At 48.3% G+C, this 22,428-nt stretch overlaps 1 protein-coding gene across 2 annotated transcripts in view; it reads left to right on the top strand.

The window, feature by feature from the left end:
- The window catches only part of TAF15 (TATA-box binding protein associated factor 15), a 147,988-nt gene extending 128,048 nt beyond the window's left edge, over positions 1-19,940 (top strand). The window contains exons 3-18 of one of the 2 annotated variants that reach the window (XM_063146741.1): positions 1,416-1,455; positions 2,650-2,701; positions 5,096-5,186; positions 5,273-5,384; positions 5,545-5,616; positions 6,842-7,188; positions 8,618-8,729; positions 14,448-14,482; positions 15,161-15,193; positions 16,110-16,219; positions 16,489-16,618; positions 17,732-17,830; positions 18,113-18,200; positions 18,771-18,859; positions 18,959-19,049; positions 19,509-19,940. In XM_063146741.1, coding sequence (XP_063002811.1) covers positions 1,416-1,455; positions 2,650-2,701; positions 5,096-5,186; positions 5,273-5,384; positions 5,545-5,616; positions 6,842-7,188; positions 8,618-8,729; positions 14,448-14,482; positions 15,161-15,193; positions 16,110-16,219; positions 16,489-16,618; positions 17,732-17,830; positions 18,113-18,200; positions 18,771-18,859; positions 18,959-19,049; positions 19,509-19,548 — 1,541 coding nt within the window. In that variant the 3' untranslated portion in view covers positions 19,549-19,940. The remainder of the gene's footprint in view (positions 1-1,415; positions 1,456-2,649; positions 2,702-5,095; positions 5,187-5,272; positions 5,385-5,544; positions 5,617-6,841; positions 7,189-8,617; positions 8,730-14,447; positions 14,483-15,160; positions 15,194-16,109; positions 16,220-16,488; positions 16,619-17,731; positions 17,831-18,112; positions 18,201-18,770; positions 18,860-18,958; positions 19,050-19,508) is intronic. The other variant, XM_063146742.1, reaches the window with a different exon arrangement.
- Positions 19,941-22,428: the final 2,488 nt, after the last annotated feature.

The following is a 22,428-nucleotide window of genomic DNA, read 5'->3' as shown; positions in this document are numbered from 1 at the left end:
CCAGTGGCTGTAAACCTCATACTAAACTTTTATCCTGTCTTTCTGCCAGGAGTGTGCCCATGGCTTCTCACAACAGTAGAATAAACGCAAAAAGACGAGTGATAGAAAATGTATCGCATCGTAAAACCGGTGTTTTTTGTAGTGCTTCCTATTATCCAAAGCGTGCTGTGTACTTTTTCTATCTTGTTGCCTTTACAGCAGCTCTGATGCTGTCGTGATGATGGTGAATTTGTAACCCTTTTCCTAAATGCGCAAAGCACATCCCTCCGAAAACATTGCTTCTACTATGCATTTGTGTCTTTATCTATTACAGTTGTGTATACGCCGCCTTTCAGGACACAAATCTTACCAAGGTGGCTTACAAGTAACGTAAAAATAAGAGTCACGATAAACAATAGCAGCCAATTTAAAAATAATACAAATAAATTAAGTAGATAATCGCAACCCTTCCCGCAGGGCAGGGACAGTGCAATAGGAGCAGGGGTCTGGGTTTACAGGGCAGTAAGTGCCCCTGTGGGGCAGGCCCAGAGGACGTCATCACATGCCTCTCTCCCTCTCCTGTTCTGTGGGATGTGTCCTTTCCACGTGATGCTCGCAATGTGCTAAAAGAGTTCTTCTGCAGTGGATGCTTGAGATGGGGAAAGTGGTTCTTCTGTTGTTGAAGGGAGGGGGAGACGTCAAAAGCGTTTGTGGAAACTCATCGCAGACGTCCACCGCTCGCAGGCACCCTTAAGAGGGATCCTGTTCGCGGATGTAAACACTTGAGTGCGTTGGCAGCCAATATGAAATAGCAAATGCTGCCTGAGAGAAGTTATTTATAGTGGTAGATTGGGCATGCCTCATTCACCGTGTCTAAAATCGCACTCAACACAAGCGCCAGTCTGTCTTGCTAATCACCCATCTCCAGTTGTTGACATCTCTAAGGGAGGATTTAAAAAGAAGAAGAAGCAGAGTCAGTGATTATCAAGGGTTTTGAACTTTTGCCCCACACCTGAACTTCCTCTGCCTTGCACTCTTCCCACCTTGCCAAGAGCAGTCATCTCTTCCTTGGGTGAATGTGCTGAGATTCTCCTGTACATCCTATTGCTGTTGGCTGGGATATTAATCCAGCACTGGCCTTAAAAGTGGATCTCGCTTCGCCTGCCTGGGAATCCTTCCCTTCCCTGGCGCTTCGAGTCACTCCTCTCATGTTTTGGGAGCCACAAACCTACGCGGTTTGCTTTATTTATAGTAGCGTTTATGTACGGTCTTTCTGCCCTCAAAAGGACCCCCCGTTTGGGGAAGCAAGTAGACAGAAAACCAGGGGCTTTTCTGTCTTCATCCCAAATGCCCATCGCTTCGTGGTTTTTAGATGTCAGATCAATTTCTTGGATACAAGTCTAGTTGGAGTTTGTTTGTGTCTGTTTGTTTTTAAGATTCTGGAAGTTTCGGCCATTCCGGGGATCAACAGGAAAGGTATGTACACCTCGCAGTAATATTGTGTAGGATTTCGAACCTTTGGAGGAAAACCCAGGGTTTCCCATAAAAGATCCATGTGCTACGATATGATCAGTTGGGTTTTTAAGGCTGTTGGGGTTATTAATCTGTCTGTTTCTTTTGAAACCCTTTTCGGCCCCAATCCCCCCTGCAAGCCACAGTGTGCCATTTCTCTTTCCCTGTCCTGTTTTCAGTGCCCCGGTTTAGTCTCCCATGTGCTACCCTCCCTTGGGGTAAAAAGGACTGCTTGTGTGTTCAAACCCAAGGGGAGAAGAGCAGATGTTTGCCCATTATATTTCTGCCTCCCCGCAAGAAGCGTTGTTGGATGTGTAGTTGACCAAAAAGGGTGGGTGGCCAGCAAAATTAATCTGGATCTTTTTGCTGAGTGACACTAATAAGGTAGCGACCTATGAAATAGCTTTACTCATGGTGGATACAGCTCCAAGTCAGTCACAAACTGTGGTGTGTGTATGTGTGCGTCTTGTAAGTTTCATTGTGTTGTGAGTTCATACAGTACAGATCAAAGCTGCCAAACATAAAAGCACTCATCTGGTTCAATACATCTAAAACAGTGCAAATCAGAGATATAAAATAAGGCTCGTTTGGAAGCGAGGCATTAAGTGGGTGTGTCTTCCTAAAACAATCTCTAGTAAAAAAAAGTGCTCCAGGGGGAATAAAATCCCATTGTCATGTGGTAGTAGGTTCAGCAGTTCCTCTAGAGTAGGGGTATGGGACCTCTTTCATCCCAAGGTCTGAGTTCCATTTCGTAGAAACTCTTGGGGCAGGGGAGCGCATTCCCGTGGTGAGCGGGCAAAACCGGGAAGCCGCAAAAGACCAGCCTATTTTAGCTTAAAGCTCTTACAGCCAGTAATAAGCCCTTGAGGGAGACTTTTTCAACCTTTTAAAATGGGGCCGGGACCAAGCCAAAAATAAAATAAAAAATGACCAAATCGTCAGTGATTTGGGGAGAGGGACCTTAAATCCTTCTGCTGAGGATAATTCTTGGTTTATCAGAAATGGGCTTTGGCTTTCAGAACCTTAAACACCAACACCTTAATTACTCTGTTAAGAATGCAACTAGATGCAAAATTAGAATTGGCCACTTGTTACGCCCCTCATGATGTGTTGTGTGGAAATAGCACTTATGTGAAACGTCCTAAACTTCTTTTCCAGCTACGCCGGGTATGGAAATCAAGGAAATCAAAGCTACGGACAAACTCCGCAGGTAGGCTAAAGGACCGTTGCGGCTTTAAAAGCACGGTGTCACGTTTCCTTTATGGGCAGGCTGGCTGCTGTCTTGCCAGGGTCGTGCACAGTGGACGCCTCCCTGGCTCCCGGGATGGATCAAGGGACCGTCTTCTTGGTGCTTTTTATTTCTAAAGATTTTTTTTTAACTAATTTTTGGGGGTATCATTTGGTAGCTGTCCGGAATTGAACGAGCACGGGTTTGCTGTAAGGCAGATTTTCCTGCCGTATGTATTTTAAAATCAGGCCACATTCTGCTTGCAGATACAACGGTCAATTCGCGGACAGTTGCTGTCAGGGCCCCAAGATGTCGCTGAGGGGTTTCTGCCTTGAGCCACAAGGCTAGAAATAGTATACAGCCCCTCCTGTTCAGACCACATTGGGTCTTATTTATGATTGCTATTAATATTATTGAGAGCCAGTGTGGCGTAGTTGCTAAGGTGTTGGACTGGGAGTTGGGAGATCCAGGTTCTCGGCCCCACTCGGCCATGGAAACCCACTGGGTGACTTTGGGCCAGTCACAGACTCTCAGCCCAACCCACCTCACAGGCTGGTTGTTGTTGTGAGGATAAAATGGAGAGGTGGAGGATTATGTACGCCGCATTGGGTTCCTTGCAGGAAAAAAAAGGCAGGATATAAATGCAATCAGGGCCATTGCTACCATTAGGCCAACGCAGACTTTAAGGGTCACAGTTTTATACAAATTAGCTGTTTTAAGAAAAAAAACATAAAAGGAAAATATAATAGTTCAGAAACTCTTCTTGAACAGCTGAATCAAAGTTGGCAATTTTGGGCTGGGTGTGTGCGCGCAAGTAGCTCGCCTTGCCTAGGGCACAAAATAGTCTGGCACCGGCCCTGAATGCAGTAATACAAATTTTAAAACAAATATTAATCCCATTTACATCCCATCCTTTCCCAATGAGCTCAAGAGTAGCATATAGAACTGGGTTTTGTTTAGAGCATGGGTTCTCAACAAGGGGGGAGGTCTAATTTTAGGGTTCCGGGGGGGAATTGGGACCACTATTCAGCAAAGTATGATGTCCTGTAGATTATATCTTCCTACACATGTTATTAAAAACGTCCCAGAAAAGTGTCATGTCGTCTGCAAAAGCCAGGCCTTTGCTCTCTTTCCCCTCCCTCCCTCCCTCGCAATCCTAGAAGTTTCAAGCTTCCCATTTAAAGGGGTAACACAAAGCACAGGAGCTGAGAATGTAAAAGGGGCCATACTTTGTGTTGCCCCTTTAAATGGGACTAATATAGAAGAAAATAAAAGATTTTCAATATTATATACATATTATTTGGAATGCACCTTTTGAGTTAGACTATCTTGGGAAGGGAGGGATTATATTCTGAACAATGGTGGAAGGGGGGAATGGAGCAAAAAAGGTTGAGAAACACTGGTTTAGAGTATTCCTCTCCTGGCCTTTATCAAGATGTCCTCCAGGGTGCTTATATCACACAATAGAGTAAAACAAATAATAAAATAGCAGTTAAAAGCAGTAGAAGCAGCAGGGGTGGGGAACACAAAATGGGCTATTGCACTTAATTCTCTGAACAACCCTGCAAGGTAAACTAGGCCGAAAGGCGGTGTGGCATTACCCTACAGTTCTGTTCCATTAGTTATGTCTGGATTTGTATGTCTAGTGAGTGCAGAATGTTGGACTGAGGGGGTGTGGCTGATGATGCTGTGAAAGGGGCGGGGAGAAGTATAAAGGTAGGTTGGTTGGTTGGGAGTGTCAGTGAGGATTGTCAGTGGTGTGGAGAGTGAAAGAGATAAGATTTTAAGAGAGTGGGGACTGTCAGTGAGGATTGTCGGAGGTGTGGAGAGTGAAAGGAGATAAGTTTTTAAGAGACTTAAGATTACGGTTTTTATTAAAACTAGTTGATTAAGCAGGATAACTTGAATTTGAAGTCACTAAGATCTGTGAAACTAAAATAAACATTTTGTTTTGTTACCTCAAACCACGTGTCTGCTTGGCTTTATCATCTGCTCTACAGTTACATTCGTAAAAACCTTATATATAACCTTCAGCTTGTTACATACACAGTCAGACCTTTTCAGATTCTAGCCTTTACCCTCTCATATGAGGGAAAGGTTGTGTTTTACCCCACTCTCAGGTTGTTCAAGTGGTGGTGCTTGGCTTGAGGAGGGTTTGTGTGCGACATGGCCTGGTGTGTGAGGCCTGCGTCGTGACAGGCGGTGACTCCCCTAAGGTCACCCATTGAGCATCGTGGCTGAGTGAAGATTTGTACACAGGTCTCTTTGGCCGTAGGCCAGCGCTACCCACCACACCGCCGCTCTGATTTAGGCCACCAGTCTCAACCAATTCCCATCGCCTTACCTCACCTTTGCCTTCTTCCTGTCGATTTGCAGGGCTACCCTGGCTACGAGCAGAGCAGGGAGAACTCTTCTTACGGGCAGAGTTACGGAAATTTCCAAGGGAACTACGGGCAGCCCCAGACAGGTCTGTCTGAGCACGCTGACGTTTTTATACTTGTGCACCGTTCAGGGACAACCGTTGACCTGAAGCCTTCCCTGTTTGATCTTTAGGTTACGGGCAGAGTGGCCAACAAGGATATAGTGGCTATGAAAACCAGAACCAGAGCTCTTATAACCAGGAGTCTTACGGAAATCAGGGGCAGCAGAAAGATTCATCAGGCGGGTAAGGAGGCTAGCTTTACCATAAATACCATTCAGTCTGGATTTATTTAACAATGTCTTCAGGGGTGGGGGAACCACTCAGCAACATGGAATGTGTTTTTAAAGGTACCCACAAGGTGGTCTGAAGGCTCACTAGCTTTCTTTCTCTTTTTTTTTTATAGAGATTCTAGCAGCACAGTTCCTGCCACATGCGTTTCAACTGAGGCTGTGAATGCCTCTGGGAACAATGAAATGTAATTACACCTCCCAGGGACGTTGTAGGGGGGCGGGGGATAAAGTCCCCCCACTAAGGACTGCTGAACAAATTTAGCAGTCATGGAATAAGAGGAGAGGTCCTCTTAGGGATGAGTAACTGGTTAAAGAACAGAAAGCAGAGAGTAGGAATAAATGGTCAATTCTCCCGATGGAGGGAAGTAAATAGTGGGGTCCCCATAGGGATCGTATTGGGACCGATTCTTTTCAACTTGTTCATCAGTGATCTGGAATTAGGAGTGAGCTGTGAAGTGGCCAAGTTTGCCGACCACACCAAATTATTTAAGGTTGTTCAAACACAAAGGGATTGTGAAGAGCTCCAAAGGGATCTCTCCAAGCTGGGAGAGCGGGTGTCCAATGGCAGGTGGAGCTCAATGTAAGCAAGTGTAAGGTGGTGCACATGGGGGCAAAAAAACCCAACTTCAAATATAACCTAATGGGATCTGAGCTGGCGGTGACAATACAAGGGGATGGGCTTGTACACCCCAAGGTCCGCCATCCATTCCGTGCATTGTGGGCCAGGTGGGGCTGCTTCGGAATCTGGGGCCCCTGAATTCCCCTCCCCTCCCTAACTGGAGGTTTATTCTACTTCTGGTAGGCTCTCTCTGGGCCAATTGGGATATCTGGAGTGAGTTTTTTGGAGGTGTGGATGGCACATTGTCCGGATTGCGTTAGTTGGGGCTTTTCTTGTTGCTGTTGGAAAGGATTGCTGCGGAGAACGTGGGCAGGGAGACATTTTTCTCCCCCTCTCATAATTCCGTGCTGGCTGGGCATGTTGGGAGCTGCGATCTAGCACCTCTGGAGGGTTGCAGGTTGGGGAAGTCCGCTTTCCTGCTTCGATATCCCGTGGTGTATGCGCACAATGAGGGCCAAGGAAGTTAACTGTGTGCCTTTGGGCTGCACGTCCACATAGAACAGGAGCATGCAGGACGCAGAATCATGGGCTCAAGTGACAGGAAGCCAGATTCCGGCTGGACATCAGGAAAAACTTCCTGACTATTAGAGCAGTACGACAATGGAGCCCATGACCTAGGGAGGTGGTGGGCTCTCCCACCCTAGAGGCATTCAAGATACAGCTGGACCACCCTCTGTCAGGGATGCTTTAGGGTGGATTCCTGCCTTGAGCAGGGGGTTGGACTCGATGGCCTTCTAGGCTCCTTCCAACTCTACTATTCTATGATTCTGTGATCTTCTCCTTTGCTTCAGGGTGAGGTCTTCCTACGACCAGAAGCCCAGCTATGGACAGCAGGGAGAGTCCTACAATCAGCCCTCGAGCTACAGCCAGCAGGCCAGTTCCTACGACCAACAGTCAAACTACAGTCAGCCACAAAGGCCGTTTGACCAGCAGTCAGGCTATGGCCAGCAGGGACTGCAGCAAGCTTCGTTCGACCAGCAGTCAGGCTACGGCCAAAACCGAGGCTCGTACGACCAGCAGCAACAGCCGGGTTCCTACAACCAGAAGTCCAGCTTTGGCCAGCAGCAGGGGTCCTACGGCCAGAGCCAGCCGTCCTACCAGTCCCAGCAGAAGGAAAGCTACGGCCACAACGTGCAAGGTAAGTGATGACACGCTTCTCAAAAGCTGGTGGCGCTGCACAGCGTTTTCGCTGCGGTGGAAGCATGGAGCTCTCCGTCCCCCGTCCCCCCCCAAGATGGCTGCAGAAAGGGGCACGTGCACATCGAGGGCACATAAAACTCCCGTTTCGAGCGCTCGCGTCTCCGCTTCAAGGGCCTTGTGGGAGAAAGGCTGGGAAAGGGATGTGGCGGGCGGCAGCGGTCCATCCTGGTCGGTAGCACGACACGGGATGAGCCATTGGTCGTGCTTAAAAAGCAGCTCCTTGCTGTGGCTTTCAACCCAAGGGGAATGTGGGGTGATGGGCAGAAATGAGGCAATCTCTGCCGCCTTGCTGTATCTTCAGAAAGCTGATGATGACACGCCAACCTGAGCTGCAGCGTGGGGGCTGCGGGAACAGCCACAATGATTGATTGATTGATTGATTACATTTCTATACCGCCCAATAGCCAAAGCTCTCTGGGCGGTTCACAAAAATTAAAACCATCATAAAACAACCAACAGGTTAAAAGCACAAATACAAAATACAGTATGAAAAGCACAACCAGGGTAAAAACCACGCAGCAAAATTGATATAAAATTAAAATACAGAGTTAGAACAGTAACATTTAAATTTAAGTTAAAATTAAGTGTTAAAATACTGAGAGAATAAAAAGGTCTTCAGCTGGCGATGAAAAGAGTACAGTGTAGGCGCCAGGCGGACCTCTCTGGGGAGCTCATTCCACAGCTGGGGTGCCACAGCGGAGAAGGCCCTCCTCCTGGTAGCCACCTGCCTCACTTCCTTTGGCAGGGGCTCGCGGAGAAGGACCCCTGTGGATGATCTCAAGGTCCGGGCAGGTACATATGGGAGGAGGCGTTCCTTCAGATAGCCTGGCCCCAAGCTGTTTAGGGCTTTAAATGTTAATACCAGCACTTTGAATCGGGCCCTGGCAGCCAATGAAGTTGTAAAAGGACTGGCGTGATGTGATTTATCATATTTATACCCCTCTCCTCAGCCAAAAAAGGCTCTCGGAGCGGTTTACAATTAACAAAAAAGTCAGTCCCTGCTCTCAGGCTTACAGTCTAATAAAGACATGACACACAAGGAAAAGGAGTCCAGGAGGGAAGAGGGGGAAAGAGAGAGAGAAATTAAGTGGACCGGCAACAGGGCTGATGGGATTGTCCTGATCCCGAAGGAGGGGAGTCCAACTGGAGCAGGCCCCCATGTTTCCTCTGCCTGCTCCTGTCCCCTTGCCCTTCCTTCTTCCCCAGAGGGCCAAGATGACAGTTTGCCCTGTGGGGGCGGGGGAAGGGTCCAACTGGAGCTTCCCCACTGCAATCATCCAAACACAGTCAGCCTCTTTCAGAACAGGACTCAAATCGCTTCTCCCCCTTGATGTCAGCCCAGAACGATTGCTGTGTTGTTTTTACAGATGATCGCCGTGAAAAGAGTAGGTATGGAGAAGACAGCAGAGGCTATAGTGGGCCGCGAGGAGGCGGAAGCAGGTTCGATTCGGACAGCAGGGGTCCCATGTCCGGCTTAAGGTAAAGGTTTATATCCTACATGGCTGGCTATCCCGTACTGTCGTACTTGCTTGAGCGGATGGTGTGTTAAAGGGTTGGTACGTGAAGATCGGATTGGAAGGCAGAAAACACCACCGCTCGTGGCCCGCACGCTGAAAAGAGGGGTCCTGAATTAAGTGAGGGATTATCTAGGGTATTTTGTGGATAGGCAGGGCATAAATTGAATTAATAATAATAATAACAACAACAACCTATACCATACCATACATATTCATCCGAAACAATCTTGGAAAATGCAGATCATAAAATGTACTGGTACAGAACAATTCATATGGACACGACAATACCTTGCAACTGATCAGACATGTTTATTTGTTTATTTATTTATTACATTTCTATACCGCCCAATAGCCGGAGCTCTCTGGGTGGTTCACAAAAATTAAAACCATTCAAAGTATAAAACAACAGTATAAAACCAAAATATAAAATACAATATAAAAGCTCAACCAGATAAAAACCGCAGCAATGCATAGCAGTTATAGGGGGGGAAAAGGGGGGGGGGAACCACTTACCTCATCGACATAGCAATACCTAGTGACAAAAATGTTGTAGAAAAAGAAGAGGAAAAGCGAGAAAAATATACACCACTGACTATGGAAGTTAAAGAACTATGGCAACAGGAGAAGGTCATAGTTATTCCATTAGTCACCAGCATCACATCAAAAAACTATACGGAAAACCTTCAGAAACTGGGCCTACCAAAATACATCCATTCCAACATTCAGAAAGCAGTCATACTTAAAACATGCTCAATAGTCAGGAAGTTTCTGAATCAGTAAAAGACAGCATGACCTGGCAAAGCCCGTCATATCTGTCTAGAAAAACCGCCATGAGCGAGAAAAGAGATAATATCTGGATAACTGATGAGGCAGAGCAAGTCTGCCTGTCTCTCTCTTGAGACAGAGAGAGAGGGTGGGTGTGTGGAATTGGTGGAGAGTATATAAAAACAGAGATTCTCTAACCTAAAGATAGAACTTTGTTCTACAAAAGACGATATTCGATCCTCCCCAACCTGGCGCCCTCATGGTTTATTGGGGCTACAACTCCCATCATGATGGAACATGTAATCTGACACATCAGGAGGGCGCCAGGTCGGGAAAGGGTGGAATAACCAGTATAGTGAGTCATTACCCAGTGATTTGCTCAGCTAGAAAGGTTCAGCCATGCTTTCATCAAAGAATTTATTCGTTCGGGTATGCATGCACCAGCACCCCCCAACATACTGGTGGAATACACCAGTAACCTTCCCAGTTTTAACAGGACTGGATATTGGGATTTCCAACTTCACTGTCACCTGCCCCTGTGCCTCTAACAGCAGCGTGGCCTGCAGCTGTTCTAGGTAGAGAAACCAGTCCAGGTGCATTGTCTCTGTCCAGTTTACAGCTCTCTTGGGCATTGAGGCTACCCCCAGACTGTCGGGAATCCAGTTCCCCGATCCAAATGTTCTGCTCCCCAGGCGTGCTCTCTTTTCGCGCCGAGTCGAACTCTCGTTCCTTGTCGGAAAGCCAAACGCCAAGCAGGCCGGTTCAAGAAAGCGCTTTTTGTGCCGAGGGATTGAGCTCCGTCTCTGTCCAAACTATTTCATAATGGGTTTTCGTTCGATGCCACCATCGTTTCAAGGGACACCTGAAGATAGAATTGATCTTTGATGCTGTGCACTTGTTTTCTGCATTGCCAAAGTAGCTGTGCTCTGTCAGTAGCGGGAAGACGTTGGCAGCTGAGGTGCCCTAACCCAACTTGGATGGTTGATTCTGTTGCCTTGATGGGATTTTTACGGTCTCTCGTGGATCCTGGCTTCCCTGCCCAGACGGGAAGGCTATCCTTACTTGTGTAAGACCGTGGATGTCTGTGGCGACCTTGACTGCCCTCTTCCTCAGATCAGAGTATAGCAGGAGTGGGCAACTGAGGGCAATGAGAGGCCTTTGCCAAATCGGCTTCTGTGTTGGCAGACCGTGACGGGGGCTAAGAAGGCCAAATTTAGCTCTCAGGCTTTGGTTTGAAGCGAAATGTGCCCTTTTTAGGGCCGTTTGTCGCCGAAATTCAGTAATAAACTGCCGATTGTACTGATGCTGCCAACGCGAAAAGTTGGTGGTGGTGAAGGGGTGATCTTCAGGGCATTGAAATTGGCTGCCAGAGCCCTGAAATTTTGTTTATTTATTTATTACATATATATCCTGCCTTTTTCCCACCAGGGAACCCAAACGGCAGCGTATATAATCCTCCTCCTCTCCATTTTATCCTCACAACGACAGCCCTGTGAGGTAGGCTGGGCCGAGAGTCTGTGACTGGCACAACGTCGCCCAGTGGGTTTCCATGGCGGAGTGGGGACTAGAACCCGGATCTCCCAACTCCTAGTTCAACACTCTACCTGCTAAACCACGCTGGAGTATAAGTTGCCCAGCCCTGGGATATAATAAAAGCAACCTTGTTGTGTGGTAACCCAAATACAGCACAGGGTGTATCCCCAGCTTTGGAAGCTGCCTCAGAGAAGTAAAGCAGAAGGTAATGTGGTGGTGGGGAGTCCCTTTTGAGGAGTTTAATGTTCCCTTTTTCATTTTGCTAAGCAGGAATGGGGCTGTGTGGGGTGTCTGCCCTTCCTAATAGGTTAGAAGATTGAAAGGTCACGTGCGCGTTGAGATAAGACAGTCCTAAGTCCAATGCACCTAGGAAAGACGCTGGAGGGGGGGCAACTAGCCATATCGTACCTCGGGGTGAGGCCGTACCACTTCAGGAGCGCATCAAGAAGACAACCACTACTTGGTTAGAAATTCCACGCGAAGGACGACTCTTAATTGGAAAATCGTTTTTTTGAACAACGCGCGCTCTTCTAGAATGCTGCGAAAAAGAAACACCGGTTAATCTCGTCCATTAAAATAAGGTTGGGGAAGGGCAACACGCTGCACCTTGAAGCGTTTCCTAGGCGTGGGTTTGATCTAACGTTTACTGCGGGACGAGTAATGGGAAGGATATATGCTGGAAATCCCTCCCGCGGCAGCCTCTGGAGCTGCGTGTATCCGTGCACGGGCCGGGCCCCTCGTAAAACAACCCCTAGGCTGCATCGACACGCGCGTCAGCTCCTGACGAACGCTTCCTATCCGACGCTTCACCTCTTTAATTGGTGCCAGAGACCCGCAGGCCAGCATCCGTCGCTCTGCCTTAATCGGACGTTTTGGGTGGTTCTAGGGTGCCGCTGCCATTTGGACAGAAATTAGGAGCAAACACTGTGTTTGCCGCAGTGCTCTGTCCGTGGAAGCACCACGCCCAGGTCACTGTTGTAAGGTTTTAAAAGGGGTTGTCTAGGATGGTGCGAGTTCATCAGTGTCTTCACCCCTCCTTTATCCTTCTCCCTCTATCAATTTTTGCCACCCTCCCCAACCCCCAAGAGGTCTGACAGCTGAGCATCCCCCATAGGTTCCTTCCTCCTCCGAAGCTGACCTCTACTACCAAGGCAGAAACCACACCACCTCAACTCTCCCTACCACCCCATCCACCCCGACGCCTTCTCTGCTCTGTAGGGTACACCATCTCCCACCTGAAGCCGTCCTGCTCCTTCTGATGAACCCGTAAACGCGCCTTCCATTGAGTCGAACCACAGCTCCGTCTAGTCTTGTTTTCTCTTCACTGGGGACTCCGATGCCCTTCCCAGCCTGGCTCCTTCAAACAGGAGAGGCGGGAGCTTGAAGCTGGGGAGTGTGTGCTTTCCCTGTGCCCTCCACCCCCTCACCTTGTGGGAAGTGCCTCAGAGCAGGGGTCCTGGAAGCAGAGAGAGAACCAATGTGCTACCTCCAGTATCCGGGGCAGTGGGCCTGTGTGCACCAGGTGCTGGGGGACCTGGCCAGGAGGGTGCTGTTGCGCTCATGTCCTGATTTGTGGGTCCCTGGTTGGCAGCTGGTGGGCCACTGTGTGAACATAGTGCTGGACCAGATGGACCCCTGGTGTGATCCAGCAGGGCACTTCTAAGGTTCTGTGAACGGCACCTCCCCGTGTTCAGGCCTGTGAGAAGCGTCAGATCAGGTGTTTGAATTAAATTAGGGATGTGGCGTGGTGTCCAGGGTGGGACAGTCTTTCTCTAAACCCTGCACAGGTGAAATAGGTCACTGTTGGGGTGAATTTTCTCCACAGAGGAAAGGAAGGACTTTAAAGAGTTAAAGCGCTCGGCAGATTTGTCTCTGGACCGCAGCAGGTGTTCAGACCGGAGCCTGGCAGTTTGGCCTACGTGCAAGACCTGGAGTAGAGACAATTGGTTAATTGAGCCAAAAGGGAAAGTATTTAAGATGTCCCTGTTCAAAGGCATCTTGTTGTCAAGTTGTCAGGTTGTCTGTTGTTGGTGAAGTGTGCTGTATATATCGCTGACCATATGTAAAGGAAAGTTTGTTTCAGTAAAGTTATTTCTTACTGACAAAATCCTGTGAGTATTGATTCTTCCTCAGTAAGACTCTCAAGTCAGAAACATAGTGCTTTCAGCTACTTGCGCACTTTGCAAATTAGTCAGTTCCATGACAGTTACAACTGGCATTCCTCCAGCTGTGGAGTTCACCCCTGACATCGGAACATAGACCCAAGGTCTCAGTGTAAGCCCTCTTTAGCCCAGTTTTGTCGACCGTGACCAGCAGTAGTGATTCTACAGGGTTTCGGGCCGGATGCTTTCCTAGGCCTGCTATAGCTGGGGGGTAGCCCCAGACCGAATCTGGGATCTTAGGCATGCAAAACTGGGGCTTTACCACTAAGCTACGCGGGGGGGGGGGGGGGCAACCTAATGTCTTAGTGTGTATTGCCCGTGTGGATGTGCCGCTGATGGAGACTGTTCTAGTAGGCGTGAGAAGCTTCTCATGTCTTCCTCTTCTAATGCTGCGTCTCCAGCGTGTGGCGGCTCTCAGCCCCAGCGTGCCTTCGGAACCCCCTCCCTTTTTTTATTGTAAATTTCAACAAAACAAAGGCATGGGAGGAAAAAAGGAAAGAAAGGAAATGGATATATCACTACATAATTTAAATGTGTCGATTATAACGCATATGAAGTGTATAAATGCGATGTGCTTACATAAAAATATACATAAACTTCAACAAAGGCAGGCCAAATCGCCGTCTAGGTAGCCGTTCACGAGTGGATCCCACCCGTTCAAACGTTGAAAGCATGGTTAGGTCCTCAATCCGTTGCATTATAGGGGGTCAGCGTTTACCCTCCCGCTGTTGTAATATCAGTCTTTTTTGCTGCCAAAAGGACGAGGAGAATCGCTTTGCGCTGAACGCGCGTCAACTTCCAAAAAGCAAGTAGATCGTTTAAAAGGACATGTACATCAGTAAATATTAAAAAGAGTGTTCCAGTGCAAGGTTTATCTGTATAATAACCTCCTCCTCAAAAGAGGCAAGCATTGGGCTTTGCCAGAACTATTAGCTATTTTGCACCTCCAGCAATTAGACAACCCCTTATTTAAAGAAACGGTGCGGGGGTAGGGAGCGGCTGTTCACATCTGCATATCTGTTTTTCTCTTAACTGCTGAGACAAATAAAGGAAGGAGCTGTGAAGCCGCCACGGTAGCCAATCGCTCTGTGTCGGCCTGTTGGGGTGGCGTTTAGCAACTTGACACGCTTAACTTTCAATTAAGTGCAGCTTTTATGCCTTGGGCTCAGCATGTTCAAGACTTTAAAGAAGAAATCATTTCTTCAATTTTTCCTCTGCAGTGGTGGTGACCGAGGTGGCTTCAAAAATTTTGGTGGTAAGTGCCAAGCATCGGGAAAAAACAACCCCAATATTTCAGTGGAAATTCTATATTAAAGAACCACAAAAAAAAAATCGATTAAAAGCCACCAAGTACCATGTTATTGTCCATTGCAAGCATTTTTGTTTTGATTTGATTTTTTTTTCTCTGTTTGGGCTAAGGCTGGTGTGCGCGTGTGCTTTTTTTAAAAAAAGGGCTCATAATGAAATAAAAATGGGATTCCTGCTTCCCCCCTGCCCTCCTTCCCCATCAAACTGCATGAAACTATTTTTATTTTACTTTTTTGTATCTCTCAGTTTGCCCCAGATGGCAGACAGAAATGGCTTCTAAGCACAACGTACTAGCGAGAGAGTCACTGTGGCAAATAGCTGGGTAAGCGGCCAGCCGGCACCCCAAACAGCACCCGCCAGCATAAGCCTGTGTGGCAAATGCCACCACCGGCTGCTTTTAAAGACCGCGACCAAAGTTTTGACCTGGGCGTCTTCTCCTGGCATTCTTAATCACAACGTCTTCTTAATCTTGTCTTGGTTTAAGTGTTGCATACGGGCTTTTTTTTGTTTTTGTTTTGTTAATGTTAATTTAAATCAATTGAGGTAGTTGACTTTTTGGGGGGGTCCGTAGTGTGGCTAAAATACCCTTTTTTTCCCCTGTCTCTCTGTCTCGCCCATCCCACAGGTCAGAGGGATTACGGGCAGAAGCCAGATGCAGGTAAGCACAGGAGCTGTACAGGGCTTAGGGCACAGGACCTGGGTTCCCAAAGCTGGGATTCTGGGGGGTCCCCAAAAGGCATCACCCCCTAAAGTGTTATTTTTATTTTATTGATTGATTGATTGCATTTCTATACCCCCCCAATAGCCGGAGCTCTCGGGGCGGTTCACAAAAATTAAAAACATTCAAAGTATAAAGCAACACTATAAAACCATAATATAAAATACAATATAAAAGCTCAACCAGATAAAAACAGCAGCAGTGCAAAATTACAAATTTAAATTTAAAGTAGCTGGATCAGACCAAGGAATCTCGTCCAGCATTCTGTTCACACAGCTGCCTGTGGGAAACCCACAAGTAGAACATGAGTGCAGCAGCACCTTCCCACCCATGTTCCCCAGCAACTAGTATACATAAATATACTTCCTTTGATACTGGAGGTAGCACATAACCATCAGGGCTAGTAGCCCTCCAGGAATTTGTCCAATCCCCTTTTAAAGCCCATTGCTACATCTTGCAAATTCCATAGTTTATCCTTGTCCTGCGTGAAGAAGTCCTTCCTTTAATCTGACCTGAATCTCCCACCGTTCCTCTTCATGACCCCAATGAATTCTAGCATAACCAGAGAGGGAGAAAACTGTCTCCCCCTCCGTGTTCTCCACACCTCACCTAATTTTTCACACCTCTATCATGTCTCCTTTTTTTAAAGTGCGGTGACAAGCATTGCACAGTCTTCAGAGCATGGCTGGACAGCAGATTTGCAGACGGGCACAGTAATATTGGCAGATTGATTCTCAATTCCTTTCTGGTTTGAGACGTGATGAAAATGGCCCTGGTGTTTTACACGGCTCCTGCAAAGGTGTTCTGGTTTTAAAAATAACTCCCAGCTCTCTCTCTCTCTCCCTCTCTGACATAGATTCGGAGTCTGACAACTCTGATAACAACACCATCTTTGTACAAGGTCTCGGAGACGATGTTTCACCTGATCAAGTAGCTGACTATTTCAAACAAATAGGTGTTATTAAGGTGTGTAAGTTGGTGAAACTTTAAAGATGGGGGAATGGGAGGGAGACTTTGTGGAAAAAGGTGGGTTTTCAGGACGGATATGAAGAGAAGTGTCTTTCGCACCACGAGTGTTCCGGGAGGCAGTTCTGAGAAATAAGGGAGAAAAGTCTGGGTCTTCTTGGGGTGGGTGGGTGGGGGGCAGTGAACTTGGGGGAGTCCTTGGCCAGCCCGAGACAGTTTCCGGTGACGCGGACGGCGAGGAAACGCCTTCTTCCTCCTTCTCTTCCCAGACGAACAAAAAGACGGGCAAACTTATGATCAACCTCTACACCGACAAGGACACGGGCAAGCCGAAGGGCGAAGCCACCGTCTCGTTCGACGACCCGCCGTCTGCCAAGGCCGCCATCGATTGGTTTGACGGTGAGGCCGGCCCGCCGGCCGTCGGCACGCTCGGTTTTTCTTCCCTTCTCCTCTTTCGTGCAGAGGTCCTTAAAAGAGCGAGCCACAGTCGCGAGGGCCTGCCGCAGCCGTTGTGAGGCTCGAGCCGGGGAGCATGGGTGGGCCTCTGAAAAAGAAGGGGGGTGGAAGAGCCTCTTCGTCCGGCCCTCTTGTCCCCACGCAATTGAAGTTTCTTGGAAGCCTCTGCTGGTTTTATTTAATTGGCCTAATACGTGTGCCAGCCTCCCCAAACCTGGTACCCTCCAGATGTGTTGGGACTACAACTCCCAGCATGCTGGCTGGGGGATGCTGGGAGTTGTAGTTCAACAGGTGGGTGGGGGCTGATATATCATAGAATCATAGAATAGTAGAATTGGAAGGGGCCTAAAAGGCCATCAAATCCAACCCCCTGTACAAGGCAGGAATCCACCCTACAGCATCCTTGACAGATGGTTGTCCAGCTGCCTCTTGAAGGCCTCTAGTGTGGGAGAGCCCACCACCTCCCTAGGTCACTGGTTCCATTGTCGTACTGCTCTAACAGTCAGGGAGTTTTTCCTGATGTCCATCTGGCTTCCTGTCACTTGAGCCCCTTATTCCGTGTCCTGCATTCAAAGATGATCGAGAAGAGATCCTGGCCCTCCTCTGAGGAGTGCTCTCATGTCTCCCCTCCATCTTCTCTTCTCCAGGCTAAACATGCCCAGTTGTTTCAGTCTCTTCATAGTTGAAGAGAGACTGAAAGAACTGGGCATGTTTCACCTGGAGAAGAGAAGACTGAGGGGAGACATGATAGCACTCTTCAAATACTCAAAAGGTTGTCACAGAGGAGGGCCAGGATCTCTTCTCGATCCTCCCAGAGTGCAGGACACGGAATAAGGGGCTCAAGTTACAGGAAGCCAGATTCCGGCGGGCCATCAGGAAAACTTCCTGACTGTTAGAGCAGTCTCCTTACGCTCTCCTTAGCTTTTTGGTGGTGGGTGCACAACTCCAAGGCCTCTAAACATTTCTGCTTGTGGCACAGTTGGTGGGATTCTGTGTCTGAAAGCCTTCCTTCCTGGTTGGGGCTGACCAGCTGCGGTTTTCGGTTTATTTTTCCAGGAAAGGAATTCAACGGCAGCGTTATCAGGGTTTCCTTTGCAACCAGGCGGCCCGAATTTCTGCGAGGAGGCAGCGGAAGCGGCGGCGGCAGTCGCCGAGGTAACAACAAAGCCTGGTCTTTTCATCAGCATCAGCATCAGCATCATCATCTCTCTGTGCTTGCTCCTCCAGAGCAAGTGGGCCCCTTACTTCCCTGAGGATAGCACTGCTTTTTCTAAACCTGTATTTGGGTGTCATTTCTTTATCCAGAGAATAGCTGCATATATAGCAGAGGGGGTGCGACATTGATGGCGGCCAGGCCCGTGATGGCGGAGGCTAGCCGCGTCGTGCATTCGAGTCCTTGCCGTGGAGGCCGCTAACTCTTCCTCGCTGTGCCGGCAGGTTCGCGAGGAGGGGGCTTCGGAAGAGGAGGGGGCTTCCCGGGCCGAGGCGGAGAACCCAAAAGCGGCGATTGGGTTTGCCCGAACTCGTAAGTCTCTCCCCCTTTGGGGTCATTTTGGGACGGGTTAAAAAACGTACGAAGCTGCCGCCCCTGATGCTGCATTTGGACCACTGGTCCATCGAGCTCCGCACCATCTACTCTCACTGGTGGCAAGTTTCCAGGGTGTTGGGCAGAGAGAGGCCATTCTGACCCTAGTACCCATTTATTTATGTATTTTCTCCTACTCCTCAGCCAAAAAGATACGACAAACAAGGAAAAAGAGATGGGGAGGGAAGAGGAAAAATTAGACTGTCAGCAGTGTTAGTGGAATGGCTGAGTGGGGAGGGTGTCCAACTGGAGCAAATCCTGATGTTCTCTTAACCCTTACGGAATGTATCTTTTAACTGGAAATGCAGTGCACTCATTTATTTTGATTGCCCGTTCCCCCTTCCACAGCACCATCTTAGAGAGATGCTTAGGAGAAGTCAGGCGAGAACTCAAAACCTGTATGACTGAATGTTCGTTGTCCCCAGAATCGCCCCGCCCCCCATTTGTCTCCCAGCTCCTTTCCTCCCCTCGTGGCGCACCTGTCGAACGATGCGTTTTTGTCTCTCCCAGGAGCTGCGGCAACATGAATTTCGCTCGCCGCAATTCCTGCAACCAATGCAACGAACCCCGGCCGGACGACGGGCGCCCCTCGGGAGGTGGTAGGTGAAACCCCCATCCCGCGGGGACTTGTGGCGGAGGCTGCACACACCTGGATGTCTGCCCCGGAGTTTCTCATTCTCGCGTTTCCTCCCTCGCAGACTTCCGTGGCAGAGGCGGCTTCGGAGGCGACCGGGGGTTCCGGGGCCGGGGCGGCCGGGGCGGCGGCTTCGGTGGCAAGATGGGAGGAAGGTGGGTGCTGTATTTTGGTCGGCATACGCGTGTTCCGGTAGATCAGGAATTCCCCAACCGGTGCAGAGAAGGATAGTGTGCCATTGGCAGGTTTGAAGGCTCAGTCCGGCCCAAGCAACCCACCTTTATCAGAGGCTCCCCGGTGCATCTCTGGGCGGCTGTTTGCCCTGGACCGGCCGCTTACCAATACAGACGCACTCCCAGAACAAGCGGCTCAAGTCCCGGAGCAAGAGGGCAAACTTTCCCGAGGGCAGCGAGTTCTCCTCTTAACCAACCTCCGCCAGAAAAAGGTTTATTTTTATTTTAGAAAAAGTGGGCCGCTGTGGTTAGACAGGTGAACGTTACAGCAGAGCAGGCTGGCTGGTTTTGCGATGCAGTCGCTGCAAACGACCTATGCACGGGGCAAGTAGGTGCGGGGGCTTAAATAACTCGGTGTTTCTCTGTCTCCCTCGCATTTAGAAACGACTTCAGAAGTGATCAACGGAACAGGCCCTACTAAAAACAGCTGTGAATTTCTCTCTCTTCCCCCCCTATCTTTGTATTGGCTTTTCACAGCGACATTTGCTGAGTTTCGCCTGCTGCTTCGGACACCTCACCCACCCCCATGGCCTCTTTTGGATAGCGGAATTAAACCTAAAACTGGATTTTTGATTTGGGGGGAGGGACTGGGCCAGGTTCTGTTTTTTTTCCTTCCCCCCCCCTTTTTTTTTATAGCAAGTCCATCGAAATTTCATCCTGCTATTTCCAACATCTCCCAGTTCTCTCCCCCCAACGACATAAACTCTTCCACAGGCGCTTTAAAAAAAAAGAAGGAATGAAATTGTAAAATATTTGCCAAAAATCTGACATGTTTTATAATACAAACAATAAAAGCTGATTGTTTATTTGTGACATTTCCCCGCCCCCCCTGCCCTTGTTATTTCATGAATTCCCATCCTGTTTTCTCCCCCTGTTTCAGCTATGAGCCGTGCTTGGGAATGAGGTATTAAACCAAATGGTTACAATCAGGAGTGTTTTTAAAATCTAGAAATCCTGGAGTGAGAACTGTTTTATTTGGCAGTTTGTCTGAAGGAAGCAACCATATGTGTGCTTAGACAGGAAAAAGAGACCTATAACTCAGCAACAGCCAGCTTAGTCAGGACTTTTTTAGCGTCTGAACATACATAGGATTGATTATACCCTAAACATGGTACCGACATACGTCCGTATCATACATATTTTTCCTGCTCATCAATGGAATGAGTGAATGCGTATTTGTTTTCTTAACAGTTTTCTAAAAACACCTTTCAGGACTTCAAATTCCCTCGCAAGGCAGTATATAAACTATAAGTAGCACATATCGCAATAATACACATACAAAACTATTCTTAAAATACATGCACAAAACACTTCTAAAATCAACAGCACTAAAAAGCCAGAGGATAAGTCATTAATAAATCAAATGTTGAAATACATGTTTCCTAATACTGCTAACGGATTAGCTATTTTATTTTAGTATGTATAGCTCCATTTGAACTTCGGATATTGTATCATACCAGTTTGTTTAATCCCTTTCTCATTTTTTTTTTTGTGCAATGGGGTTTCCTCATCCTGTCTTCCCACCTGCTCCGTAGGGTCCCCCAGACCTCCGGAGCAGATCTGGGGGCACACAGGAGTCTTCAGGGGAGAGGGGAAATTCATTCCGTCGGCGGTTTCCATTCCACAAGCAGAAAGATAGCAATGGATTTGCTTCCCTCCGCTTCTTTTTCTTCTCTAGCTCATTTCTTCAAACATCAATCTATACTGACTATTCAACGTCCTTTTCCCTCATGTCCTGGCTCCCAGTGCCGGAGCGTCCGTATCTTCTGGTACCTCTATCCCATCCGGCACTATATCTTCTCAAAGCTGTTATCCTTTTTCCTCGGGGCCAATTCGAAGCTGACTTGAAACACTTTGGCAGTACTGTTCCCTGAGCACGCGCAGCCTTCGGAACGCTGGGAAACCTTGGAAGCTCAACGTACGGAGGCGGACACAGCCGGGGACGGCACGAACTCCTGAACGTTCGGTGCCAGGGAGAGGAGTCTCTCGTCCTTTAGCAAAGGGAACTGCAGATGGCGCTTTTTAGCTAGAGTGAGAAGTCGGACGACCGGCTCCGCAGAGCGGTATTTGCGTTTCCTGATTTCAGCCAAGTCTTCCGCTAGACTCCGCTCTTGACAATCGGGTGGAACCGAAAAGGGTAAATTCCAGGGCGGGAATGAATAGGAAAGGGATTGAAAATAAAACGGTATATCGTGACGCCTTTCCATAAATGGCAAATGGTTTTGACAAATGATGCGTAATCTCGCCTGCACAAAAAGGGGTTGCTGCAGAGCTGGAGAAGGTGTAGATATAGACAGAGATCTGTTTCACTCATAACGACAACCCAGAATATGGATTGTCCTTGAATTATGTGTTGTCATTGCCTGAGAACAGTGATTTACCTATGGGTCGTTAACCACAAACACAACCTAACAGCAAACACTGGGTTCTCTTCCTGGGTTGTTCATGGTTGGCAACCCATAGTTAAACCATAGCGCAGAGTTCACATGCAACAACAACCCAGACTCAACCCATAATCTGGGTTGTTACATCCAAGTTGATGGCCACCAACTTGGGTAGCTTCAAAAGGGGATTAAGGTATATTCATGGAGGAGAATGGTGCTAATCCTGATGACTGCTACCTCCAGTATCGGAGGCAGTACACCTAGGCACACCAGTTGCCGGGGAACATGGGCAGGAGGGTGCTGTTGCACTTGTGTTCTGCTTGTGGGTTTCTCACAGGCAGCTGGTGGGTGAAGAACATTTTGTCTCAATGATTTGGGGAGTCAGAAATCATTCCCAAACATACTGCAAATCACCCAGAGTTCTACCACTAGGACTAGCTGAGGGTAACGCCTGCTGACGATGACCTTGTCTAGACGAAGGTGGCCGGAAGTATGCAAATGGGATGGTCGAACCCACCACGTTACAGCTGCCTGGCTGTGCTTGTCTCAACCAAAATTGCCCTTCCAGGGCGTTCCTTCTCTTTAAAAGCTCCAGAAGGCTTTTGCTTTGAATGATTCACGCCCTGCTGGGCAGGCCACCTTCACCTGGATCCAGACGGTGTCTCATTTGCTGCTTGGCACTCCCCGGCTGCCGGTCCTTCAAATAACCTCAGACGTCAGAGATTTTCATCCCATCGGTTCTTCGGATTTGCAAATGACCAGGCCTCCGGGACGGTTCTACGAACCGAAAGAGAGCACGCGCACCTGAGCGTTTTCCTTCCTCTCGTGTAACTTGCGAACACGTCCCAACGAAAATGAATGGTGGTAGACCAAAGGGGGAGTTCTTCCTTTTACTACCCAAAATTAATTTATGTCTC

The sequence above is a fragment of the Elgaria multicarinata genome, chromosome 22, assembly GCF_023053635.1.
Source record: "Elgaria multicarinata webbii isolate HBS135686 ecotype San Diego chromosome 22, rElgMul1.1.pri, whole genome shotgun sequence".
Taxonomy (NCBI): domain Eukaryota; kingdom Metazoa; phylum Chordata; class Lepidosauria; order Squamata; family Anguidae; genus Elgaria; species Elgaria multicarinata.
The sequence above is the reverse complement of the archived record's forward strand: the minus strand, read 5'-3'. Positions and strand labels throughout refer to the sequence as shown.